The sequence below is a fragment of the Ammodytes marinus genome, assembly GCF_949987685.1.
Source record: "Ammodytes marinus genome assembly, contig: scaffold_76, whole genome shotgun sequence".
NCBI lineage: Eukaryota > Metazoa > Chordata > Actinopteri > Uranoscopiformes > Ammodytidae > Ammodytes > Ammodytes marinus.
In genome coordinates this window covers 88,098-116,061 of record NW_027648534.1, presented here as the reverse complement: position 1 = coordinate 116,061, position 27,964 = coordinate 88,098, and the positions used below count along the sequence as shown (strand labels likewise).

The following is a 27,964-nucleotide window of genomic DNA, read 5'->3' as shown; positions in this document are numbered from 1 at the left end:
GCGGGTATTTCCTCTGTTAGAAGCAGTATAGTGTGACATTTTGCCCCATTGCACCATTGTGTGCTGCGGGGTCATATTGACCCCAGAGTACAACAGGTGTTATAAAATTCAATAAAACACCCATAATTTTATCAAAACACTTCAAATGTATAGGAATCATCAAAAGCATAGTATTGAACAACCCCTATAATTTTCAGACCATTTGGTGAATGACAAACATGTTTTCCCCTCAAAAGAAATGTCTTGTGGGGTCAAATTGACCCCAGTACAATAGGAGGGTTTTAATCAACTTTTCTTCTCTGAAGTCCTGCCAAGCCACCTGTCATTTATTTGGCCCAAAGCAGGTAGAAACTCAATAAGACTCATTGCAACATGTCATGGCGACAAATACCTTGAGGACATTTTTTTGGATGACTCATCCAAGGTAAGGATTACACAATGAGCCACAGCATCTCTTTTCTCTATATAAAGGAGGCTGACTCTTGGTAGGTGCATCAGAACTCAGCACATCAGTTGACTTCTTCCTGCCTAGCATTCACCCTGTCACCAGACAAGTAAGTGTCCAAGAATCTATTTTTTTCTATTGACTTTTTAAAAATTTTAAATCAGACCTTCATCCATTATGATCTTTGTTAATAGTGTAAATGGGGGCAGTATGCATGCACATATTAATTTCCTATGTCATTATGGTGATCAATTTTTGACTAGTTATATTTTAATATGGTGACGAGTCAAGCTTTTAACTTTGTGATATTGTGTTTACTCATGATCTTCCTTCTTGTTTGCAGTTAACCACAATGGGCGACTACGTCACCGACATCTATGTGTCCGTCAATGCACTTGAGGAGCAACAGCTCCAATCACAAGGTTTCTTCATCATCGATGAGAATCTGAACGCGGGGACCGGAGGAAACCGTGTCTTTCTTTGGTACAAACTAGGAAGCAACTCAAAACCAATCACCAGGATTCAAGCGTCATTCAACGACGAGATGGCCGTGGGGCTGGGTAAAGCCGGGTACCATAAGATCAAAAGAAACCTCAATTCTGGAGCAGGATGCGAATGCAAAGAAATCTACCTGTGGTACTACAAAGGGCGCGGGCGGTTCCATACACCCATAGAGGACATCAGTGTCACTACAAATTCCGTAAATGAAGCCCGTAAGTTTAGGAATGGCTGGGAGAGACTGGCCTGTGATCTGAACCGCAAAGTTGGAGGGGATTGGATCCACATCTGGATGAAGAGATCAGAGCAAACATACATCTGTGATGTCGATGCCACTGATTCCTTCGGTGTGGACAAAGACAACTTCAAGGATGGCTACATCCGTATAGATGAAGATACTAACAGGGGTCCCAATGGGTCCTTCGTCTTCCTCTGGTACCGTCAGACCACCAACCCCGAGCAGGCGCTCACTGACCTGAAAATCTCCACCGATAACACCGAGAGAATGAGTTATCAGCAGCAGGGCTACTCATCACTGTATGCAAACCTCAACGATCAGAGCGGAGCTGGCCAGGTGTACATGTGGTACAAGAAAAGCAGAGGCGACAATCCCATTGAGGGCATGACCGTGATTGTCAACGACAATACTTGCCAGGAATATGCGAAGAATGGTGTCAAAGTCATTGATAAAAATCTCAATGCAGGGAACTGCAACTCCATGTTCCTGGCCTTTAAAAATTGAGAGCCAGAGAAAGCCGTCCCCATGCCAACACAGCTGAGAATTCTCCACACTCAGTTGTCGTCGAGGCCCCCCTCCCCCCCCCAAAAAATGGTGAACGCTTCTTTCAACCTTTCTTTCTGTTTTACTACAGTGTATAAACAATGTGATTCATTACTTAACATGTTTACTACTGGTAATAAGTATCAATGGTGTTTGGGTTAAATGTTAAACGTGTTCAAATCAAATCAAATCAAACTGTTTCAAATGGCTGTTTATCATGAAGTTTGAGCTCTGTATCTCTTTGTTCTGCACATTTCCTGCTTAAAAATAAATCAAAAAAGACAAAGTTGAATGTTCAGTGTGTTTGCTTTAGACTGAGTGTCTTCATCTTCTTATTCCCATCACTGTCCTACTGACAACACAGGGCCCACATCTATCACACTGCTAAAAGTAAAATGTTTATTGTGCTAGAAAAAGTAGATTTTAAATTTGTTGCACAATTCAAGTAACTTCGGCATTTCTTCTAAAGTAAAATGCTATTTAAGGGAGGGCAAGAGGGCTCCCAAGTTGGTTAATTGTATATCCTTGATGAATATTGTGCACACACATTTGGAGACTGTTCTGTACAAACTATCATTGGTAATGATAAATTAATAGTTTGATAAAATCCCTTTATGGGGACACATGTCTGTGTGACTGTATCTCTGAGCTAGCTATTCACCTAGCACAAAGGCTATCACTAAAGCAGGTAATAACTAATTAAGTCACTAAAACACTTTTCATAACCTCTGCACAATGTCTGTCATGTTTACCTGCAGCAGACTATAAAATATGTTGCATTATCGAGGACAATAAGCTAAATAACTACTGTATATTATAATCATATATATAGTAGGGGAGAGTGGGGTGAGTTGTGCCAGCGGGGAAGTAGTGCCACCATAGAAGAAATTGGAAATGTGACCACATATTTTTGAAAGAGCCATCCATTTGACTCATCCTGTAAAGAAGGGAGAGACATGGAATAAGATATAAGCACATTAAAGCTAAAAAAAACAGTTTTTTGCCTTTCAAAGTAAAATTTCTATGATCAAGGTTTTTTTGATTATTGTGTCTGAACAATTATAGACACGTTTAAACACATGTTTTAGTGCTTTAGTATGCTACACTTTGAGTCTATACAGTTAACACGCTGTAAGTCCTAAATTGCTGCATCATGCTTATTATCCAAAATGCTGGGGTTGGGGTGATTTGTGCCAAAGGGCCTAGGTGAGTTATAAGTAAGTAAGTAAAATGTATTTATAAAAGCACATTTATAACAGTTTGCACTGACCAAAGTGCTGTTTATAGTGCATTCAGTAGGTGAAAAATGGTACAATAACAGGTAAAATAACAATAACAAAAATAAAAGACATAAAATCCAGACATCCACATAATAACAAAGACAGTAGTGCAGAGGTAAGATAGTTAATAGGGAGGAAAAGCCAGGGTAAATAATCGGAATCGGTATCGGCATCAGCACTCCAAAATCAATGTCAGTCGGGCCCTAGTTGACAATCAATAATGGTCCAAATTTCAATGGATCCTGACTCACTAATATCTTTGGGACGTGAGGAACTCAAATCAATATTTCTCTAACAAATTATAGGGCCGACATTCAGCAGGGTGATTTATTTGACCGATCACTGATAAAATGAATGAATTAGAAAGTGCACTACTTTGACTCTGCTGCAGCTTTGTTCCTCCCTCTGCTGAGTTTACACTCACCATTCGCTCTGACTTAATGCCTCGCCCACAACTCAATCTGATTGGCTAGACGCTCACAACACTGTCTGATTGGCTAGAACCTCACAACACTGTCTGATTGGCTAGATGCCCACAACTCCATCTGATTGGCTAGACGTCACACGAGTAACGGCCAATCAAGACAGAAGCCTTGGTGCAGCTGACATGCAGAAGCAGCAGGAGTGTCAGGTGTCAGTTGGCAGCACTGAGTAAATGGTAAATGGACTTATATAGCGCTTTATCTCCGTTTTCCACAGACTCAAAGCGATTTACATTGTTTTCATTCATACACCGATAGCAGCAGCTACCACGCAGGGTGCAAGCTAACTATCGGGAGCAATTCGGGGTTCAGTGTCTTTCCCAGGGACACTTCAACATGTGGCGGGGAAAAGGGGGATTGAACCTCCGACCCTGCACACCAGAGGCAAACTCCCTACCCACTCCGCCACTGCCGCCATCAACTGAGCTACACGGCTGCAGGTGATTCCAAAGTTAAACACGTTACAGTCCTCCACATTGAAGTGGCAAAAACACCATAATCCACTCTGAGCTGAATTACAGTAAACACTATTGAAAGAGCTCTTTCATTGCATTCTACATTGAAGAAATTTCCCCTGAGATCCATCAATTATTGACTCACTCTAATGTAATAAAATTATTACACTAGGACATTAGGAGAAAAATATGTTCCTGGCTTCATATTGTTTTAACTGATGCAAAATAAAAAACCTTTTTACATTATATCAGTTATTACATTATGAGTGCCACTGATTCATAAAATAGTTGTACGTGACATAGTAAAGTTGCCAAGATATTTCCTGGCAATGAATGAATAGCTGAATAACGGTAATAATAACTTGAGCTGTTAAAACAGTTTGTGGGTGTCTTTTGTTCAGGTCTATCTTGATCAATACTGATTTATACTCAAAGCAGGTAGTAATTAAAAAAATAATGCATGTAAAATAAAATTATGATCTGCGCTATTGGCAAAAATACCATAACCTATCACCTTTTTTATGGCAGGATCACACTCTTGATTCTATCCCGATTCATTAGTTTATCATACTGGTTAAGACTATTTAACAAGTCTTAGTAGGCATGTAATAGGCTAAACTTAGTTAAATAAACACATTTATGCACATGAAAAAATAGAAAAAAACAGACCATTCAGGTCAAAGAAGGCCTACATTACTGATCTGCTGATACGTTATGAACCGTCCAGAGCCCTTAGGTCGTCTGGGACAGGTCTACTTACAGTCCCCAGAGTTAGGACTAAACAAGGAGAAGCAGCTTTTAGTTATTATGCACCAAAAATCTGGAACACACTCCCAGAAAACTTGAGGTCTGCAGCAACTCTCAGTTCTTTTAAATCAAGTCTGAAGACTTTTTTGTTTCCATTTTAACCTGCAATTTTAATTTTATTTGCTTCTTTTATTCGCTTTTAAATGTTTTATAATGTGTTTCATGTATTCTAATCTTGCCCCTGTAAAGCACTTTGAGTGGCCTTGTGTCTGAATTGTGCTATATAAATAAACTTACCTTGCCTTGCCTTGCCTAGCTTTTTAAACCAGATTTAATCTGTGTGTGCAATTTAACCAATTTTTAACAACTCTCTCTCTCTCTCTCTCTCTGTCTGTCTGTGAGCCTGATGCCGGGAGTGGCATCACGTGGGACGGCTTTACTCGAATGCAATTGGTCAATGGATTTCCTGATGTGCTAAACCGTAAAGTCTAGAAAAGCTGCGCCGGTCAAAGTAGAAGCGCTCTGTCAAAATTTAAAATACTTAAATAATTGATTGATTGACAGGTCCAGGTCCGTATAGGACGGCGTCTGGGCCTGTTAGTGACTCCTGCATCTCTCTCATTCATTCACTGTGTCAAAGGATTGGGACAGGTGGCAGACTCAATGTGTAAAGAGCTGAAACAGTGAGAAACACTGTCACAATCCCCAAATTATCAAAGTGACATCATCATCACAGCTGTTAGGACCAACCAACAGTCGAGACTGCAAAATTATGGAAAATGAATTAAAATGTTACAATTACTAAAAGCAACACTTTTTCATACATTGAAAAGATGGAAACATGAAATCTTTCTACATGAAGAATAACTCATACAGTAAATATATAATAGATGCCAAGACATTTCCTGGCACTAAATGAATAGCTGATAATAACTGACAACTAGCTGTGTTTCCCCTGTCTGTCCCCTGTTTTTCCCACTCTGTTCTGTCTGTTTGTCTCCCCTGTCTGTCAGTGTGTGTCTGGGCGTGGCTCACCTAAACTCTGCTCTCCAGCTAAACTCCTCCCACCTGCAGTTCATTCACTCTGATTGACAGCTAACTGATTTAAACCGGTCCTTCCCATCCAGTCTTTGCCAGTTTGTTGTGAAACCTTCAGTGTGAACTCGGGATGAGACTGAATCCAAACAGGAATTTGCAAAAGCACGTATAATGAGATAAATACAGATATTTTCTTATTCCCAAATAGCCTCTTTATTATTCAGATTTGTGTATCTTATGTGCTAACTTGGAAGCTACTGCTATATTACTAGTACTTAGTACTGTATCACGTACAAACCTATTATGAATCAGTGACACCAAGGCATCAGTCTTGATTGGCCATTACTCGTGTGACGTCTAGCCAATCAGACAGTGTTGTGGGCCTCTAGCCAATCAGACAGTGTTGTGGGCGAGACATTAAGTCAGAGTGAATGGTGAGTGTAAACTCAGCAGAGGGAGGAACAAAGCTGCAGCAGAGTCAAAGTCGTGCACTTTCTAATGAATTCATTTTATCAGTGATCGGTCAAATAAATCACCCTGCTGAATGCCGGCCCTATAATTGTTAGAGAAATATTGATTGCAATGTCTTACGTTCCAAAGATATGAGAGGCAGACACCGTTGAAATTCTGCCTTTAAACTCTAGCAGTTTTCATCATGTGTTTAACCAATTAAAAAACATACACTGTATATCTAATTAAAATATGAAGTATAGTTATTAGCTTATTGTCCTCGATAAAACAACACAATTTATGGAATGTAAAGCCCACTGAGGCAAATGTCTATTTGTGATATTGGGCTGTACAAAATACAACTGATTTGATCATTTATATTCTGATGCAGGTGAACATGACAGACATGGTGCAGAGGTTATAACGTGTTTTAATTAGTTCAGTGTAGTTATTACCTGCTTTAGTGCTAGCCCTTGTGCTAGGTGAATAGCTAGCTCAGAGATACACAGACATGTGTCCCCGTTAAGGGATTTTATCAAACTATTAATTTATCATTACCAATGATAGTTTGTACAGAACAGTCTCCAAATGTGTGTGCACAATATTCATCTAGGAACTTGGGCTCCCTAAAAGAGCATTTCACTTTAGAAGAAATGCATAAGTTACTATAGGATGATTTTTTAAACATATTTTTCTGAAATTGATAAATTGTGCCGTAAAATTTAAATAAACTTTACAATAAAGTTTAAAAATGTTACTTTTAGCAGTGTGATAGATGTGGGCCCTGTGTTGTCAGTATGATGACAGTGATGGGAATAAGAAGATGAAAACACTCAGTCTAAAGCAAACACACTGAACATTCAACTTTGTCTTTTTTGATTTATTTTTAAGCAGGAAATGTGCAGAACAAAGAGATACAGAGCTCAAACTTCACGATAAACAGCCATTTGAAACAGTTTGATTAATTTGATTTGAACACGTTTAACATTTAACCCAAACACCATTGATACTTATTACCAGTAGTAAACATGTTAAGTAATGAATCACATTGTTTATACACTGTAGTAAAACAGAAAGAAAGGTTGAAAGAAGCGTTCACCAAAATGATTTTACTTTTTTTTTATCCACTGCGCCACAGGTGGCCCCCCCCCCCCCCCTACTTTTTTGAGGGGGGAGGGGGAGACTGATTGTGGTGTTTTGCCATGGGGAAGGCTTTCTCTGGCTTTCACTGGTTAAAACACAGGTAGATGGGGCCGCAGTTTCCCTCGTTGAGATTTTTGTCTATTACATTGATACCAGCCCTCAAATAATCTGGGCGAGCTTCTTCGTTGACAATCAGGGTCATGCCCTTGATGGGATTGGCGCCTTTGGTTTTCTTGTACCACATGTACACCTGGTCAGCTCCGCTCCGATCGTTGAGGTTCACACTCACTGGTGTGTAGCCTTGCTGCTCAAGTTCCTCCATCTTGTTCTCATCGGTGGAGACTTGCAGGTCAGTGAGAGCACGCTCCGGGTCGGTGGTCTGACGGTACCAGAGGAAGACGAAGGACCCATTGGGACCCCTGTTAGTATCTTCATCCACACGGATGTAGCCATCCTTGAAGTTTTCTTTGTCCACACCGAAGGAATCAGTGGCATTGACATCACAGATGTAGGTTTGCTCTGATCTCTTCATCCAGATGTGGATCCAGTCCCCTCCAACCCCTCGGTTCAGATCACAGGCCACTCTCTCCCAGCCCCGAGTAAACTTCTGGCCTTCATTTGCTACACTTGTAGTGACAGAAATGTCCTCTATGGGAGTATGGTATTCTCCGGACCCTCTGAAGTACCACAGGTAGATTGGTCTGGATATGAATCCTGCTCCAGCATTGAGGTCTTTGCAGATCTTTGTGTACCCTGCTTTTCCCAGCCCCTCGGCCATCTCGTCGTTGAATGACGCTTGAATCCTGGTGATTGCTGCTGCAGGATTGGCTCCTCTCTTGTACCAAAGAAAGATGCGCGCTCCTCCTACCCCTTTGTTCAGATTCTCATTGATTATGAAGAAACCTTGTGCTTGGAGACTTTGCTCGTCAATTGCATCGAGGGACACATTAATGTCGGTAATGAAAGACATTGTGTTTAACTGCAAACAAGATGGAAGATCATGAGTAAACGATGTTAGAAGTATGACTTTTCAGGTGAGCTGTAATATAATTGTGGCAAATTAAAATATCACTTATATATAATACATACTCTCACCGACCACTTTATTAGGTACAGTGGATCAATTTCTTGTTAACACTATAACTTATCAGCCAATCACATGGCTGCAACTCAATGCATTTAGACATGTAGACCTGGACAGGACAACTTATTGCAGTTAAAACCGAGCAACAGAATGGGGAAGAAAGGGGGTTTAAGTGACTTTGAACAATGCACTGAGTTGCTGCCATGTGATTGGCTGATTAGCTATTGGATTTTATAAGCAATTGAATAGGTGTACCTAATAAAGTGGCCGGTGAGTGTATATATATATTATATATAATATCGATGACCATAATGAAATCTGAGCTAAATAATACTTTACATGTGCACGCATACTGCCCCCATTTACACAGATTATAATGGATTAAGGTCTGATTTAAAAAACAAATCTTAAGTCTTTAGAAAAAAGATTCTTGAACACTTACGTGTCTGGTGACAGGGTGAATGATAGGCAGGAAGAAGTCAACTGATGTGCTGAATTCTGATGCACCTACCAAGAGTCAGCCTCCTTTATATAGAGAAAATAGATGCTGTGGCTCATTGTGCAATTATAACTTTTGATGCGTCATTCCAAAAAAAATGTCCTGAAGGTATGAAGAATTTCACAAATACTGCAATCATTTTTCTTTATGAAAGGACTTCAACTGATGATAAAAATGTGAGTTTCGGAATTTTATGTTATCAAAAGAATACTATTGTTACATGTGGATTATTTTTTCCTGTATTTGAACCTGAATTTGATCATATTTTGATTATATTTGTAAATACCGAATTCATGATCTAAACAAATAATGTGCAAAAGCATCATCTCCTGTGCACACAGAGTAACTACTGGTGTAATATAAAGGTTTAGTATTATGTGGGATTTCCTTCTTTGTAGGATTTGTTTGGAACGATTTCTAGACTCTCAAAATACCAAGAGGACTGACATGAAATGTGATTCACACATGAACTCCTAGGAGAGAGAATGCATATTGACTTCAAAGGGATTACAATCCTGACATAATTCAAATTTGAAAAAAATAAGTTTCAAAGGCTTGAAACTGTTTGTACTGGTTATTGCTCTCTGTTAATGTTCTCTGTTAATGTTCTCTGTTAATGTTCTCTGTTATTGTTCTCTGTTAATGTTCTCTGTGACCATAATTGTAAAGTGGGAACCATTTATCATCAAGTAACACTAAATAAATGCAAACGTTGCTCAATAGCATTTCTTAAAGGTATAGGCTACTTAGCAGGAACAGTCAGTAGAGGTGCACAGATCCAGTCAGCCGATCTGAAGCAAGGTTAATGCAGACTGAGCATTTCCTGCAGCTGCACCTTCACATTAAAATCATTAAACTGGCAAAACGTGAGTTGACTTTTATTTTGAAGAAACAGGAAAATGTCGTGTCAGTCACTGTAGCAGCCTCTTGACTGCGTTAACAGCATGCTTCCTGGCTTTGTGTGGGACCTTACCCTATTTCCCCAGTGCACTGTAAGAAATGTCTTAGTCAGGGTGGTCACTGGCTAGGGTTAAAGGTGGTCACTGGGTTAAAGGTGGTCACTGGCTAGGGTTAAAGGTGGTCACTGGCTAGGGTTAAAGGTGGTCACTGGCTAGGTTTAAAGGTGGTCACTGGCCAGGTTTAAAGGTGGTCACTGGCCAGGTTTAAAGGTGGTCACTGGCTAGGTTTAAAGGTAGTCACTGGCTAGGGTTTTAGGTGGTCACTGGCTAGGGTTTTAGGTGGTCACTGGCTAGGGTTAAAGGTGGTCACTGGCTAGGTGGTGGTCACTGGCTAGGGTTTTAGGTGGTCACTGGCTAGGGTTTTAGGTGGTCACTGGCTAGGGTTTTAGGTGGTCACTGGCTAGGGTTTTAGGTGGTCACTGGCTAGGGTTTTAGGTGGTCACTGGCTAGGGTTAAAGGTGGTCACTGGCTAGGGTTTTAGGTGGTCACTGGCTAGGGTTAAAGGTCACTGGCTAGGTGGTGGTCACTGGCTAGGGTTTAAAGGTGGTCACTGGCTAGGGTTTAAAGGTGGTCACTGGCTAGGGTTAAAGTGGTCACTGGTCAGGTTTAAAGGTGGTCACTGGCTAGGGTTAAAGGTGGCACGGCGCTTGACCTTACCCTATTTCCCCTGTGCATTGGACAGTATGAGTCCCTGTCATGGACTGTAAGGATCCCCGCTCATACACTAGAGGTGGTAAACCAATGTTACGATACAGTTTAAGAGACGATTCTTATCTCAAACTATGAACAAAAGCAGGTCTGAGCAGGTTAGCCGTGCAGCCTAAGTTAACATGGTGATCTAGCAAGGCCACCTTTTGTGATACACCCTTCTTTCCATGTAATGCGCCGAAACTAGATAAGGGTCATGGGTCACATTATCTAAATACAAACCTGTGTGCTTTGCACATTAGAGTATTTTTCAGAACATTTAGCTCCTGTACGGACATTACTTACTTTTTTTAAGCAACATTATGCATTGTATTGTTCATATTAATCTTTAATGTTGAGTTGAATTGGGAATTGCGTTATTTTTCTTTGAGTGTGCCACCTGTCCTCCCAAACAGTTCCACACAGTGAGTGAATGAGAGAGATGCTCCGCACACATCACCTCTACCTTCCATACCCAGCAGGCATTGCTATAGTGGTAGAGTAAATGTTAGTTTCTGCATCTATTCTTACAGTGTAATTGTAGTGATTTTTTGTTTGTCCCTTGTTTTTCCCACTCTGTTCTGTCTGTTTGTCTCCCCTGTCTGTCAGTGTGTGTCTGGGCATGGCTCACCTACATTCTGCTCTCCAGCTAAACTCCTCCCACCTGCAGTTCATTCACTCTGATTGACAGCTACTTGATTAAAGCCGGTCCTTCCCATCCAGTCTTTGCCAGTTTGTTGTGAAACCTTCAGTGTGAACTCGGGATGAGCCTGAATCCAATAGGAATTCGTAAAAGCACATATAATGAGATAGATATGGGGGAGGTACCCTGGATCCCCCATTTACTGTGTCCCCGTTAATGTTGAAACAAAACCTAGGCTCTTAGATAAAGATAACCATTGGGAGCAATTTGGGGTACAGGGACACTTCATCATCTGCCCCCTTCAGATTTTCTGAAGTATGTCACTTGGGAGTGCCTGTTTAAATGCCCTGACTAGAATGAACCTGCATTGTGGCACCAGATAACAACTGCTAGATCATATCACTATTCTTGTGCCAGGTTAAATAGGCGTGGGTGTAATGAACTGCCAATTTTACTTACTATCTGCTTTGAGCGAAACAAACATTATGAGTCAATAAATCATTATGGATCGATCCAAACGAGACAGAACTGAACAAGACACACACACCCACATGTGTATTCCCACAAAGTTTGTTGCTCAATGGCTCAAGTTATGGCTAAATATCGTATAAAACTTTGGCAACCTCGACTGATGGTTGATCCAAACAAGCGCTGTGAAGACGTGACTTTGGGCATCTGGGAAATGGTGATTTCTCACTTTTGCAGGTGTTCAAATTCAATTATTGCCCAAGAGACACACACCCACATGTGTTTTCCCACAAACTGTTTTTATTACCGTTATTAAGCTATTCATTCATTGCCAGAAAATATCTTGGCAACTTTACTATGTCACGTAACAAACTAAACGCTTTTGTTTTTTATCTACTTCATGTGCAGGTAGTGTCACTGAGTTGCTTTGCTCTCTCCTCTTGTGTTTTGTGAAGGGCGGGGCTCAACCGACAACACAAACCAGAATATGGGTCAAAGCAGGGCTGGACTGGCCATCGGGCGTACCGGGCAATGCCCGGTGGGCCGGCAGGCATTTTGGGCCGGGCCGGGTCCAAAAAAAAAATAAAATAAAAAAATGTAAATCTTTTTTTTTTTTTTTTTTTTAAATGGACCCTCGGCTGTGTGACTCGGCCCGGCCCGGCCAAGTCACACAGCCGAGGGCCAAGGTCCCTTCCCTCTCGGGAGTGCCATGGACATAAAAATGTGTGTGCAGGCTGTCAACTTCACCTGAAAGTTAAATAAAACTTTGTCCCAGGCCATTACTCAGAATGGTTCTAGGCTGGGCCTGGCCCAATCACACACACAGCAGAGGGCCGCCCATTCAGAGGCTGCATTGAATTGTATTATCACGCATTCAACTTCTACTCGGTAATTTTGAGCATCTGACGATGGTCAGTTACGTTCAGGGCCGTCGGACTGCGGACAGGCTTGGGGGGCCCAAGGCAGAGGGGGGCTGCACCCAAAAAAAAAAAACTTATTTAAAAAAAAATAAAAAATTTACTGGCTTATTATAGGCCCCTGATCTTTGAAGGCCCTGAAAAATATTATTTAGGAAGAAAAAAAACGGATATCAGGGGCCTTTCATTCGTCAGTACATTTTTTAAATAACATTGTTCGGGGCTACGAAGATCATGGGCCTATATTGGGCCATTAAAAAATACAAACAAAGGTAAAAAAATTCCCGAAGCTGACTGGATTTTTAAAACATGTACATTTCTTCTTTCTGCTTTTTGGTCATTCTGTGTCTATTAATTATTCCAGAAAATAGTACTAAATAGCTTACATAGGAAACAGTTGATTTAGCCTTAGTTTTCTCCTCAAAGTGCACCAGATTGATGAATTTTACTTTAACATTTAAAAAAAAATCTTCCGGGGGAGCATTCCCCCAGAACCCCCTAGAAGGTCCAGGGTCCACGACACAGTCTCCCAAATTCCTGTGAGAAACACTGTGTGTGTGCATGGTTATTAAGAGTCATTAGACCAGGGGTTGTGTTCAAGTACGCGTAATGATTTGCTCATTCATCAATAGAAACATTGTGTTGTTATCTGGCTCAGAGAGGGACCAGTCACTCATAGGTTTTGGACTAAAGACAAACAGCTTTTACATGTTTGTGTTGTAAGACTGCCTCTCAGAGGGCCCATCAGGACTTCCTGTATAGGGGCCCAGAATTTGGTACAACGCCCCTGCCTCCACATATCGTATAAATAATCATGGTGGGCTGCCATGGCCAAAAATGCCAGGGCCGATTTTTTGTCCCAGTCCAGCCCTGGGTCAAAGTATTGGGCTGTGGAACAACTGTGGTCAAGCCAGCAGTCTCTCGTTTTTGCTTGGCCAAACCGGCCGCTTATATATTTATTCCCCCGTGTTGCGAGCGTATTAGGCCGGTAATTTTTTTGCACAGAGACAGCTTGGTGCAAGCCGACAGAGACAGTGAGCAAACAGCGCGGGCCGCAGAAGCTACAGGCTAACTATAGTGACATCGTAGCAGCGGGACACAGTGTATCCTTGATAGGTCCGTGAGTGTAGCCCACATATAACAGCTGCTAGATCATATCACTATTCTTGTGCCAGGTTTAATAGGCGTGGGTGTAATGAAGGACACGCTATCTGTTCTCCCATGAAGAGTTGATAAATCATTATGAATGACAGACCAAGAGACACACACCCACATGTGTATTCCCACAAATGGCTCAAGTTATGACTAAATATCTTATATAACTTTGGCAACCTCGACTGTTGGTTGATCCAAACAAGCGCTGTGAAGACGTGACTTTGGGCATCTGGGAAATGGTGATTTCTCACTTTTGCAGGTGTTCAAATTCAAGTATTGCCCAAGAGACACACACCCACATGTGTTTTCCCACAAACTGTTTTTATTACCGTTATTAAGCTATTCATTCATTGCCAGAAAATATCTTGGCAACTTTACTATGTCACGTAACAAACTAAACACTTTTGTTTTTTATCTACTTCATGTGCAGGTAGTGTCACTGAGTTGCTTTGCTCTCTCCTCTTGAGTTTTGTGAAGGGCGGGGCTCAACCGACGACACACATACACCCACACACACACACACGCACACACACACACACACACACCAACACACGCTCACACACGCTCACACACACCCTCAGTCAGAGAGACAGAGAAGAGAGCTACATGCGTAAAGTGCAAATACATCCAAAAGCGACCGAGTAAATGATAAATTGAACAAGGTCGACCCCAGCCGTCTGAAAAGCAGTAAAAATATTCTTGTTTTTTTAAACGCACAGTGAGTCTAGCTCCAGTGACAAGGAAGCTAACGTTAGCTCTGCTGCTAGAGACATCAGCCTGCAGGAAGCTAACGTTAGCTCTGCTGCTAGACATCAGCCTGCAGGAAGCTAACGTTAGCTCTGCTGCTAGGCATCAGCCTGCATGAAGCTAACGTTAGCTCTGCTGCTAGAGACATCAGCCTGCATGAAGCTAACGTTAGCTCTGCTGCTAGGCATCAGCCTGCATGAAGCTAACGTTAGCTCTGCTGCTTGACATCAGCCTGCATGAAGCTAACGTTAGCTCTGCTGCTACACATCAGCCTGCATGAAGCTAACGTTAGCTCTGCTGTTAGACATCAGCCTGCATGAAGCTAACGTTAGCTCTGCTGCTAGGCATCAGCCTGCAGGAAGCTAACGTTAGCTCTGCTGCTAGACATAAATAGATTTGGCAAGACTGATGAGAAAGCTTTGGTCATGCGTTCCCATGAAGTGTTTCAACAGTTGAAGCTATGATCATTAATCAGCTTTTCATTTACTGCCAGAACATGTCTGGGCATCTAGTTTGTTAACTGTTTGTTATTCCGTGTGTAGAAACATTTCAAACTCAGTTCTTTCTTCATATCTGTATTTACATCATTCAATTTCACAGATAATAATTTTAACAACAAAGCAAGCAAAGCCCAAAATATTATTCACTAAAAATCAATGTTTCCCCTGTTTGTCCCTTGTTTTCCCCATTATGTTCTTGTTGCATGTTTGTCTCCCCTGTCTGTCAGTGTGTGTCTGGGCGTGGCTCACCTACACTCTGCTCTCCAGCTAAACTCCTCCCACCTGCGGTTCATTCACTCTGATTGACAGCTAACTGATTTAAACCGGTCCGTCCCATCCAGTCTTTTTTTTGAGGCAATACAATCAAAAACACTTTTAAATACACTGGAAAGTGCTTTAAATAAATAAATCTTGTTATTATTCAGTGGGAACTTGGTCTACTTCCTGTAATGATTCTCGTGAATTTCTGACCTATTTTTGGATCCTGCCTGAACTCTGTATTTTTGGACTGGGCTGCACTTAAATAGTGCTTTTATCCAAAGCACTTAACGTAGTTTGTCTCATTTACACACACACAGACACTCATACACTGATAGCAGCTACCACGGAGGGTGCAAGCTAACCATCAGAGCAATGTGGGGTTCAGGGACACTTGGACATATGGCAGGAGGCGGGGATTAAACCACCAACCCCGTAATCAGTGGACAACTGCTCTACATGCTTAGCTACATCAGCCCTTTCTCTGTGCCTCTCCCATATTCACCTGCTCTACATGCTTAGCTACATCAGCCCTTTCTCTGTGCCTCTCCCATATTCACCTGCACTGTTCAGCCACGTCCAGCCTTACCTAGGCTGTGTCTTGATTCAGGGGTTGCACCCTACGTAGGCTGCATTTGAAGACCGATTGCGTCATAGTGGCGCGCAAAGGCTGTCCCGTTTGGAAGGCATCAGGGTTGCTAGGCAGCACAGGAGCGGCGAGTCGTCACGCAAGGTAACGGCTTGTTACGTAGACCGGAAATGCTCGTAAACCGAGACCTGCGGAGACCGTCTCATTTAACAAGGCTCGTTGGCCTTAAAATCGGCCTTCATAGGCTATAGCCTTCATAGACCGCGAGACTGCGTCCTACCAAGGCTGCAACCCCTGAATCAAGACACAGCCCTAGTGTGTCTGGGTGGATCATCGGCCCCCCTTCAGATTCTCTGAAGTCTCTCACTAGAGACTAGAATGAACCTGCATTGTGGCACCAGATAACAACTGCTAGATCATATCACTGTTCTTGTGCCAGGTTTAATAGGCGTGGGTGTAACGAAGGACACGCTATCTGTTCTCCCATCAAGTGTTTTAATGAGTCCTTTATAATTATAAATAAATCTAAATATACATTTAGAATAAACTATATAAGTGCAGTCGAGTCCAAAATTACAGAGTTCAGGCAGGATTCCAAAAAAAAGGCAGAAATTTACGAGGATCATTAGAGGATGTAGGCCAAGTTACCACTGAATAATAATAAATGTGCAGACAGACAGACAGACAGACAGACAGACAGACAGACAGACAGAGGGACAGACAGACAGACAGACAGACGGACAGACGGACAGACGGACAGACAGACAGACAGACAGACAGACGGACAGACAGAGGGACAGACAGACAGACAGACAGACAGACAGACAGACAGACGGACAGACAGAGGGACAGACAGACAGACAGACAGACAGACAGACAGACAGACAGACAGAGGGACAGGTATAATAGGCGTGGGTGTGATGAAGGACACGCAATCTGTTCTCCCATGAAGTATCAATTTTAATTACTACCTGCTTTGAGCCAAATAAACAACAAGAGTCAATAAATCATTATGGATCGATCCAAACGAGACAGAACTGAACAAGACACACACACCCACATGTGTATTCCCACAAATGGCTCAAGTTATGACTAAATATCTTATATAACTTTGGCAACCTCGACTGTTGGTTGATCCAAACAAGCGCTGTGAAGACGTGACTTTGGGCATCTGGGAAATGGTGATTTCTCACTTTAGCAGGTGTTCAAATTCAAGTATTGCCCAATTCTGTTACTGTCAATTTGTGAGATTAGGGTTTTTAACCTTGTAGAATATATACAGGATTTACCCACTCTTACAGAATACAACCATTATGAAGTGTGTTCTAACAGGGGACAAAGCTGAACTTTTTTTTTAAAGATTATTTTTGGGAATTTTCAAGCTTCATTAGACAGTACAGAGTTGAAATGGGGAGACAGAGAGAGGGGGGGATGACCTGCAGTAAAGGTCCACGGGTCGGATTTGAACCCGCGACCAATGCAACGAAGGCCGGAGCCAATATGGTACACGCTCTATCCACTACGCCACCGGAGCGCCCAGACAGCTGAACTTTTGTCAGAGACAGACTGACCCATAAGACAGGCAATATTAACGTTTTAGCCCGAACCACCAATACAACCGATGCTGCTTTCTTACTCACCTCAACATACTAGGGCCCCACTGAACCAGCAGCCCAGCCTCTGTCTGTGTGGCCATTGTATTAGTCCACCAATGGAGCAGAGGCACATGACCTTATTCACAATGAACATGGGCACTAAACACACAGGATTTCAGCCGCCCCCCAAATGTATAAGATCTTTTCCCTTAAATCCATTTGAGAGTGAAAACTTTGGTGGAGATTATTTTGCTTCGATCCCCAGCTCATTTCTTGAAACGGTGCAGACGAACACAGAGTGGAACATTCATCACCAAGCTAACATCGCTACACAGCATGCTAGGTAGAGCTAACATCGCTACACACCTGGAGCCTTTGTGTTTGTTGGGACCATATCCGTGCAATAATGACTAATGTGTCAGAAGAACCACTTTGAAACAGAAAGCCTTGGTGGTCCTAACATGAATTCATATTTCTCCCAAAGAAATCCTACATAACACTAGACACTTATATTGAACCACATTTCCACATGTAATGCCTCGTTTCCACCGAGTAGAGCGGGTCGGGTCGGAGCGGCTCAGAGCGGGACAGCTTACTGGTGGGGAGGGGTTTAGGCTGGACTGCTATAGCCGCCGCCAGAATATGGGTCAAACTATCGGGCTGTGGAACAACTGTGGTCAAGCCAGCGGTCTCTCGTTTTTGCTTGGTCAAACCAGCCGCTTCTTTATTTATTCCCCCCGTGTTGTTGAGAGCGTAAACGCACAGAGACGGCTCGGTGCAACTGATAGAGACAGTGAGCGAACAGCACTGGCTGCGGCAGCTACGTGACTATGGGACACAGTGTAACCAACTGATTAATTTAATGACGAGGAAAAACACCACACAATAAACAGTGCTGTGCTCACATTTTCGCTAAAACACAAGACTCTCTTCACTCTTGCCGAGGTGACTACACACGGCGGAAATGATTCTTTCGACCAATAAACGGACGGCATGTGTAGCTACGCCTTTTCGGCACCCTTTCAGGCGTCTGGTACCCCCCCCCCACCCCCCCCACCCGAAATTAGGAGCGGCTCAGAGCGGTTAGGTGCGCTTAAACCATACCCTACCCAACTTTTGGCAAATGAAAAGCTACCCGGACCGAACCGCTCCGATCCGACCCGCTCTACTCGGTGGAAACGAGGCATAAGGGACTATGCAGTTACTCTGTCTGTTGAAAGTGGTAGTGCTGTTTTCGGCTATAAAGCATGTTTTTATTTATTTAAAACTTTACAAACAGTTTAAAAGTCGACGTCATCATCGAAATCAATGGACAAACGAGAGAGAGAGTTCGACTGCACATAGAGGGTTGTGAGGTCCTGCTCTTTTTACTTAATCAACTTTTCTTCTCTGAAGTCCTGCCAAGCCACCTGTCATTTATTTGGCCCAAAGCAGGTAGAAACTCAATAAGACTCATTAGAACATGTCATGGCGACAGATACCTTGAGGACATTTTTTTGGATGACTCATCAAAAGGTAGGGATTACACAATGAGCCACAGCATCTCTTTTCTCTATATAAAGGAGGCTGACTCTTGGTAGGTGCATCAGAACTCAGCACATCAGTTGACTTCTTCCTGCCTAGCATTCACCCTGTCACCAGACAAGTAAGTGTTCAAGAATCTTTTTTTTTCTATTGACTTTTTTAAATTTTTAAATCAGACCTTCATCCATTATGATCTTTGTTAATAGTGTAAATGGGGCAGTATGCATGCACATATTAATTTCCTATGTCATTATGGTGATCAATTTTTGACTAGTTATATTTTAATATGGTGACGAGTCAAGCTTTTAACTTTGTGATATTGTGTTTACTCATGATCTTCCTTCTTGTTTGCAGTTAACCACAATGGGCGACTACGTCACCGACATCTATGTGTCCGTCAATGCACTTGAGGAGCAACAGCTCCAATCACAAGGTTTCTTCATCATCGATGAGAATCTGAACGCGGGGACCGGAGGAAACCGCGTCTTTCTTTGGTACAAACTAGGAAGCAACTCAAAACCAATCACCAGGATTCAAGCATCATTCAACGACGAGATGGCCGTGGGGCTGGGGAAAGCCGGGTACCATAAGATCAAAAGAAACCTCAATTCTGGAGCAGGATGCGAATGCAAAGAAATCTACCTGTGGTACTACAAAGGCCGCGGGCGGTTCCATACACCCATAGAGGACATCAGTGTCACTACAAATTCCGTAAATGAAGCCCGTAAGTTTAGGAATGGCTGGGAGAGACTGGCCTGTGATCTGAACCGCAAAGTTGGAGGGGATTGGATCCACATCTGGATGAAGAGATCCGAGCAAACCTACATCTGTAATGTCGATGCCACTGATTCCTTCGGTGTGGACAAAGACAACTTCAAGGATGGCTACATCCGTATAGATGAAGATACTAACAGGGGTCCCAATGGGTCCTTCGTCTTCCTCTGGTACCGTCAGACCACCAACCCCGAGCAGGCGCTCACTGACCTGAAAATCTCCACCGATAACACCGAGAGAATGAGTTATCAGCAGCAGGGCTACTCATCACTGTATGCAAACCTCAACGATCAGAGCGGAGCTGGCCAGGTGTACATGTGGTACAAGAAAAGCAGAGGCGACAATCCCATTGAGGGCATGACCGTGATTGTCAATGACAATACTTGCCAGGAATATGCGAAGAATGGTGTCAAAGTCATTGATAAAAATCTCAATGCAGGGAACTGCAACTCCATGTTCCTGGCCTTTAAAAATTGAGAGCCAGAGAAAGCCGTCCCCATGCCAACACTGCTGAGAATATTCAACACTCAGTTGTCGTCGAGGCCCCCCTCCCCCCCAAAAAAAAATGGTGAACGCTTCTTTCAACCTTTCTTTCTGTTTTACTACAGTGTATAAACAATGTGATTCATTACTTAACATGTTTACTGCTGGTAATAAGTATCAATGGTGTTTGAATTAAATGTTAAACGTGTTCAAATCAAATTAATCAAACTGTTTCAAATGGCTGTTTATCGTGAAGTTTGAGCTCTGTATCTCTTTGTTCTGCACATTTCCTGCTTAAAAATAAATCAAAAAAGACAAAGTTGAATGTTCAGTGTGTTTGCTTTAGACTGAGTGTTTTCATCTTCTTATTCCCATCACTGTCCTACTGACAACACAGGGCCCACATCTATCACACTGCTAAAAGTAAAATGTTTATTGTGCTAGAAAAAGTAGATTTTAAATTTGTTGCACAATTCAAGTAACTTCGGCATTTCTTCTAAAGTAAAATGCTATTTAAGGGAGGGCAAGAGGGCTCCCAAGTTGGTTAATTGTATATCCTTGATGAATATTGTGCACACACATTTGGAGACTGTTCTGTACAAACTATCATTGGTAATGATAAATAAATGGTTTGATAAAATCCCTTTATGGGGACACATGTCTGTGTGACTGTATCTCTGAGCTAGCTATTCACCTAGCACAAAGGCTATCACTAAAGCAGGTAATAACTAATTAAGTCACTAAAACACTTTTCATAACCTCTGCACAATGTCTGTCATGTTTACCTGCAGCAGACTATAAAATATGTTGCATTATCGAGGACAATAAGCTAAATAACTACTGTATATTATAATCATATATATAGTAGGGGAGAGTGGGGTGAGTTGTGCCAGCGGGGAAGTAGTGCCACCATAGAAGAAATTGGAAATGTCACCACATATTTTTGAAAGAGCCATCCATTTGACTCATTCTGTAAAGAAGGGAGAGACATGGAATAAGATATAAGCACATTAAAGCTAAAAAAAACAGTTTTTTGCCTTTCAAAGTAAAATTTCTATGATCAAGGTTTTTTTGATTATTGTGTCTGAACAATTATAGACAAGTTTGAAAACATTTGACACATGTTTTAGTGCTTTAGTATGCTACACTTTGAGTCTATGCAGTTAACACGCTGTAAGTCCTAAATTGCTGCATCATGCTTATTATCCAAAATGCTGGGGTTGGGGTGATTTGTGCCAAAGGGCCTAGGTGAGTTATAAGTAAGTAAGTAAAATGTATTTATAAAAGCACATTTATAACAGTTTGCACTGACCAAAGTGCTGTTCATAGTGCATTCAGTAGGTGAAAAATGGTACAATAACAGGTAAAATAACAATAACAAAAATAAAAGACATAAAATCCAGACATCCACATAATAACAAAGACAGTAGTGCAGAGGTAAGATAGTTAATAGGGAGGAAAAGCCAGGGTAAATAATCGGAATCGGTATCGGCATCAGCACTCCAAAATCAATGTCAGTCGGGCCCTAGTTGACAATCAATAATGGTCCACGGGTCGGATTCGGACCCACGACCACTGGGACAAGGACTGAGCCCATATGGTACGCGCTCTACCCACCACACCACCGGAGCGCCCCATAATTATAGTTTTAATCAGAAATAATTACTAATAACTATAACAAATTTCAATGGATCCTGACTCACTAATATCTTTGGGACGTGGGGAACTCAAATCAATATTTCTCTAACAATTATAGGGCCGACATTCAGCAGGGGGGTTTATTTGACCGATCACTGATAAAATGAATGAATTAGAAAGTGCACGACTTTGACTCTGCTGCAGCTTTGTTCCTCCCTCTGCTGAGTTTACACTCACCATTCGCTCTGACTTAATGTCTCGCCCACAACTCAATCTGATTGGCTAGAAGCTCACAACACTGTCTGATTGGCTAGAAGCTCACAACACTGTCTGATTGGCTAGAAGCTCACAACACCATCTGATTGGCTAGAAGCTCACAACACTGTCTGATTGGCTAGAAGCTCACAACTCCATCTGATTGGCTAGACGTCACACGAGTAACGGCCAATGAAGACAGAAGCCTTGGTGCAGCTGACATGCAGAAGCAGCAGGAGTGTCAGGTGTCAGTTGGCAGCACTGAGTAAATGGTAAATGGACTTATATAGCGCTTTATCTCCGTTTTCCACAGACTCAAAGCGATTTACATTGTTTTCATTCATACACCGATAGCAGCAGCTACCACGCAGGGTGCAAGCTAACTATCGGGAGCAATTCGGGGTTCAGTGTCTTGCCCAGGGACACTTCGACACTTGGCGGGGAAAAGGGGGATCGAACCTCCGACCCTGCACACCAGAGGCAAACTCCCCACTCCGCCACTGCCGCCATCAACTGAGCTACACGGCAGCAGGTGATTCCAAAGTTAAACACGTTACAGTCCTCCACATTGAAGTGGCAAAAACACCATAATCCACTCTGAGCTGAATTACAGTAAACACTATTGAAAGAGCTCTTTCATTGCATTCTACATTGAAGAAATTTCCCCTGAGATCCATCAATTATTGACTCACTCTAATGTAATAAAATTATTACACTAGGACATTAGGAGAAAAATATGTTCCTGGCTTCATATTGTTTTAACTGATGCAAAATAAAAAACCTTTTTACATTATATCAGTTATTACATTATGAGTGCCACTGATTCATAAAATAGTTGTACGTGACATAGTAAAGTTGCCAAGATATTTCCCGGCAATGAATGAATAGCTGAATAACGGTAATAATAACTTGAGCTGTTAAAACAGTTTGTGGGTGTCTTTTGTTCAGGTCTATCTTGATCAATACTGATTTATACTCAAAGCAGGTAGTAATTAAAAAAATAATCCATGTAAAATAAAATTATGATCTGCGCTATTGGCAAAAATACCATAACCTATCACCTTTTTTATGGCAGGATCACACTCTTGATTCTATCCCGATTCATTAGTTTATCATACTGGTTAAGACTATTTAACAAGTCTTAGTAGGCCTGTAATAGGCTAAACTTAGTTAAATAAACACATTTATGCACATGAAAAAATAGAAAAAAACAGACCATTCAGGTCAAAGAAGGCCTACATTACTGATCTGCTGATACGTTATGAACCGTCCAGAGCCCTTAGGTCGTCTGGGACAGGTCTACTTACAGTCCCCAGAGTTAGGACTAAACAAGGAGAAGCAGCTTTTAGTTATTATGCACCAAAAATCATTAACAAGAATGTTGACATGGTTTACCTCAGACTCTTTTGAACAAACTTTTTGTCATAACTTAAAATAATATCCTTTGCCAGGTAAAACATTTGCATTTCCCTCTCTCCAGAGCTTGCCTGTCTTTTCATAAGGAATGGCTTTCTCAAATGTGTTAGTTGTTGTGTTATTTGTTTTGGGAGAGCGCGATGTCTAGTTATTTGTCTGTCTCCAGTTCACTGTTCTCTCCCATAGCTCTCTCTCTCTCTCTCTCTCTGTCTGTGAGCCTGATGCCGGGAGTGGCATCACGTGGGACGGCTTTACTCGAATGCAATTGGTCAATGGATTTCCTGATGTGCTAAACCGTAAAGTCTAGAAAAGCTGCGCCGGTCAAAGTAGAAGCGCCTTGTCAAAATTTAAAATACTTAAATAATTGATTGATTGACAGGTCCAGGTCCGTATAGGACGGCGTCTGGGCCTGTTAGTGACTCCTGCATCTCTCTCATTCATTCACTGTGTCAAAGGATTGGGACAGATGGCAGACTCAATGTGTAAAGAGCTGAAACAGTGAGAAACACTGTCACAATCCCCAAATTATCAAAGTGACATCATCATCACAGCTGTTAGGACCAACCAACAGTCGAGACTGCAAAATTATGGAAAATGAATTAAAATGTTACAATTACTAAAAGCAACACTTTTTCATACATTGAAAAGATGGAAACACGAAATCTTTCGACATGAAGAATAACTCATACAGTAAATATATAATAGATGCCAAGACATTTCCTGGCACTAAATGAATAGCTGATAATAACTGACAACTAGCTGTGTTTCCCCTGTCTGTCCCTTGTTTTTCCCACTCTGTTCTGTCTGTTTGTCTCCCCTGTCTGTCAGTGTGTGTCTGGGCGTGGCTCACCTACATTCTGCTCTCCAGCTAAACTCCTCCCACCTGCGGTTCATTCACTCTGATTGACAGCTAACTGATTTAAACCGGTCCGTCCCATCCAGTCTTTGCCAGTTTGTTGTGAAACCTTCAGTGTGAACTCGGGATGAGACTGAATCCAAACAGGAATTTGCAAAACCACGTATAATGAGATAAATACAGATATTTTCTTATTCCCAAATAGCCTCTTTATTATTCAGATTTGTGTATCTTATGTGCTAACTTGGAAGCTACTGCTATATTACTAGTACTTAGTACTGTATCACGTACAAACCTATTATGAATCAGTGGCACCAAGGCATCAGTCTTGATTGGCCATTACTCGTGTGACTTCTAGCCAATCAGACAGTGTCGTGGGCATCTAGCCAATCAGACAGTGTTGTGGGCGAGACATTAAGTCAGAGTGAATGGTGAGTGTAAATACAGCAGAGGGAGGAACAAAGCTGCAGCAGAGTCAAAGTCGTGCACTTTCTAATGAATTCATTTTATCAGTGATCGGTCAAATAAATCACCCTGCTGAATGTCGGCCCTATAATTGTTAGAGAAATATTGATTGCAATGTCTTACGTTCCAAAGATATGAGAGGCAGGAACCGTTGAAATTCTGCCTTTAAACTCTAGCAGTTTTCATCATGTGTTTAACCAATGAAAAAACATACACTGTATATCTAATTAAAATATGAAGTATAGTTATTAGCTTATTGTCCTCGATAAAACAACACATTTTATGGAATGTAAAGCCCACTGAGGCAAATGTCTATTTGTGATATTGGGCTGTACAAAATAAAACTGATTTGATCATTTAGATTCTGCTGCAGGTGAACATGACAGACATGGTGCAGAGGTTATCACGTGTTTTAATTAGTTCAGTGTAGTTATTACCTGCTTTAGTGATAGCCCTTGTGCTAGGTGAATAGCTAGCTCAGAGATACTCACACAGACATGTGTCCCCGTTAAGGGATTTTATCAAACTATTTATTTATCATTACCAAGGATAGTTTGTACAGAACAGTCTCCAAATGTGTGTGCACAATATTCATCTAGGAACTTGGGCTCCCTAAAAGAGCATTTCACTTTAGAAGAAATGCATAAGTTACTATAGGATGATTTTTTAAACATATTTTTCTGAAATTGATAAATTGTGCCGTAAAATTTAAATAAACTTTACAATAAAGTTTAAAAATGTTACTTTTAGCAGTGTGATAGATGTGGGCCCTGTGTTGTCAGTAGGACAGTGATGGGAATAAGAAGATGAAAACACTCAGTCTAAAGCAAACACACTGAACATTCAACTTTGTCTTTTTTGATTTATTTTTAAGCAGGAAATGTGCAGAACAAAGAGATACAGAGCTCAAACTTCATGATAAACAGCCATTTGAAACAGTTTGATTAATTTGATTTGAACAAGTTTAACATTTAACCCAAACACCATTGATACTTATTACCAGTAGTAAACATGTTAAGTAATGAATCACATTGTTTATACACTGTAGTAAAACAGAAAAAAAGGTTGAAAGAAGCGTTCACCAAAATGATTTTACTTTTTTTTTATCCACTGCGCCACAGGTGCCCCCCCCCCCCCCTACTTTTTTGAGGGGGGAGGGGGAGACTGATTGTGGTGTTTTGCCATGGGGAAGGCTTTCTCTGGCTTTCACTGGTTAAAACACAGGTAGATGGGGCCGCAGTTTCCCTCGTTGAGATTTTTGTCTATTACATTGATACCAGCCCTCAAATAATCTGGGCGAGCTTCTTCGTTGACAATCAGGGTCATGCCCTTTATGGGATTGGCGCCTTTGGTTTTCTTGTACCACATGTACACCTGGTCAGCTCCGCTCCGGTCGTTGAGGTTCACACTCACTGGTGTGTAGCCTTGCTGCTCAAGTTCCTCCATCTTGTTCTCATCGGTGGAGACTTGCAGGTCAGTGAGCGCACGCTCCGGGTCGGTGGTCTGACGGTACCAGAGGAAGACGAAGGACCCATTGGGACCCCTGTTAGTATCTTCATCCACACGGATGTAGCCATCCTTGAAGTTTTCTTTGTCCACACCGAAGGAATCAGTGGCATTGACATCACAGATGTATGTTTGCTCTGATCTCTTCATCCAGATGTGGATCCAGTCCCCTCCAACCCCTCGGTTCAGATCACAGGCCACTCTCTCCCAGCCCCGAGTAAACTTCTGGCCTTCATTTGCTACACTTGTAGTGACAGAAATGTCCTCTATGGGAGTATGGTATTCTCCGGACCCTCTGAAGTGCCACAGGTAGATTGGTCTGGATATGAATCCTGCTCCAGCATTGAGGTCTTTGCAGATCTTTGTGTACCCTGCTTTTCCCAGCCCCTCGGCCATCTCGTCGTTGAATGACGCTTGAATCCTGGTGATTGCTGCTGCGGGATTGGCTCCTCTCTTGTACCAAAGAAAGATGCGCGCTCCCCCTACCCCTTTGTTCAGATTCTCATTGATTATGAAGAAACCTTGTGCTTGGAGATTTTGCTCGTCAATTGCATCGAGGGACACATTAATGTCGGTAATGAAAGACATTGTGTTTAACTGCAAACAAGAAGGAAGATCATGAGTAAACGATGTTAGAAGTATGACTTTTCAGGTGAGCTGTAATATAATTGTGGCAAATTAAAATATCACTTATATATAATACATACTCTCACCGACCACTTTATTAGGTACAGTGGATCAATTTCTTGTTAACACTATAACTTATCAGCCAATCACATGGCTGCAACTCAATGCATTTAGACATGTAGACCTGGACAGGACAATTTATTGCAGTTAAAACCGAGCAACAGAATGGGGAAGAAAGGGGGTTTAAGTGACTTTGAACAATGCACTGAGTTGCTGCCATGTGATTGGCTGATTAGCTATTGGATTTTATAAGCAATTGAATAGGTGTACCTAATAAAGTGGCCGGTGAGTGTATATATATTATATATAATATCAATGACCATAATGAAATCTGAGGTAAATAATACTTTACATGTGCACGCATACTGCCCCCATTTACACAGATTATAATGGATTAAGGTCTGATTTAAAAAACAAATCTTAAGTCTTTAGAAAAAAGATTCTTGAACACTTACGTCTCTGCTCACAGGGTGAATGATAGGCAGCAAGAAGTCAACTGATGTGCTGAATTCTGATGCACCTACCAAGAGTCAGCCTCCTTTATATAGAGAAAATAGATGCTGTGGCTCATTGTGCAATTATAACTTTTGATGCGTCATTCCAAAAAAAATGTCCTGAAGGTATGAAGAATTTCACAAATACTGCAATCATTTTTCTTTATGAAAGGACTTCAACTGGTGATAAAAATGTGAGTTTCGGAATTTTATGTTCAAAAGAATAATATTGTTACATGTTGATTATTTTTTCCTGTATTTGAACCTGAATTTGATCATATTTTGATTATATTTGTAAATACCGAATTCATGATCTAAACAAATAATGTGCAAAAGCATCATCTCCTGTGCACACAGAGTAACTACTGTGGTGTAATATAAAGGTTTAGTATTATGTGGGATTTCCTTCTTTGTAGGATTTGTTTGGAACGATTTCTAGACTCTCA

At 41.6% G+C, this 27,964-nt stretch overlaps 4 protein-coding genes across 4 annotated transcripts; 2 read left to right on the top strand and 2 right to left on the bottom strand.

The window, feature by feature from the left end:
- The first annotated feature begins 432 nt into the window (after nucleotides 1-432).
- Nucleotides 433-2,010, top strand: LOC307270414 (uncharacterized protein). The gene is made up of 2 exons (XM_080054296.1): nucleotides 433-554; nucleotides 789-2,010. Exon 2 carries the CDS (start codon nucleotides 798-800, stop codon nucleotides 1,683-1,685), a length of 888 nt encoding a protein of 295 aa, XP_079910422.1. The 5' UTR covers nucleotides 433-554; nucleotides 789-797; the 3' UTR covers nucleotides 1,686-2,010.
- Nucleotides 2,011-7,007: 4,997 nt separating this feature from the next.
- Nucleotides 7,008-8,928, bottom strand: LOC307270416 (uncharacterized protein). The gene is made up of 2 exons (XM_080054297.1): nucleotides 8,846-8,928; nucleotides 7,008-8,298 (listed from the first exon to the last, which is right to left on the bottom strand). Exon 2 carries the CDS (start codon nucleotides 8,287-8,289, stop codon nucleotides 7,402-7,404), a length of 888 nt encoding a protein of 295 aa, XP_079910423.1. The 5' UTR covers nucleotides 8,290-8,298; nucleotides 8,846-8,928; the 3' UTR covers nucleotides 7,008-7,401.
- Nucleotides 8,929-18,944: 10,016 nt separating this feature from the next.
- On the top strand, nucleotides 18,945-20,520 carry LOC307270413 (uncharacterized protein). Its single transcript, XM_080054295.1, has 2 exons — nucleotides 18,945-19,065; nucleotides 19,299-20,520. Exon 2 carries the CDS (start codon nucleotides 19,308-19,310, stop codon nucleotides 20,193-20,195), a length of 888 nt encoding a protein of 295 aa, XP_079910421.1. The 5' UTR covers nucleotides 18,945-19,065; nucleotides 19,299-19,307; the 3' UTR covers nucleotides 20,196-20,520.
- A 5,159-nt stretch (nucleotides 20,521-25,679) lies between these two features.
- On the bottom strand, nucleotides 25,680-27,532 carry LOC307270406 (uncharacterized protein). The gene is made up of 2 exons (XM_080054289.1): nucleotides 27,480-27,532; nucleotides 25,680-26,934 (listed from the first exon to the last, which is right to left on the bottom strand). Exon 2 carries the CDS (start codon nucleotides 26,923-26,925, stop codon nucleotides 26,038-26,040), a length of 888 nt encoding a protein of 295 aa, XP_079910415.1. The 5' UTR covers nucleotides 26,926-26,934; nucleotides 27,480-27,532; the 3' UTR covers nucleotides 25,680-26,037.
- Nucleotides 27,533-27,964: the final 432 nt, after the last annotated feature.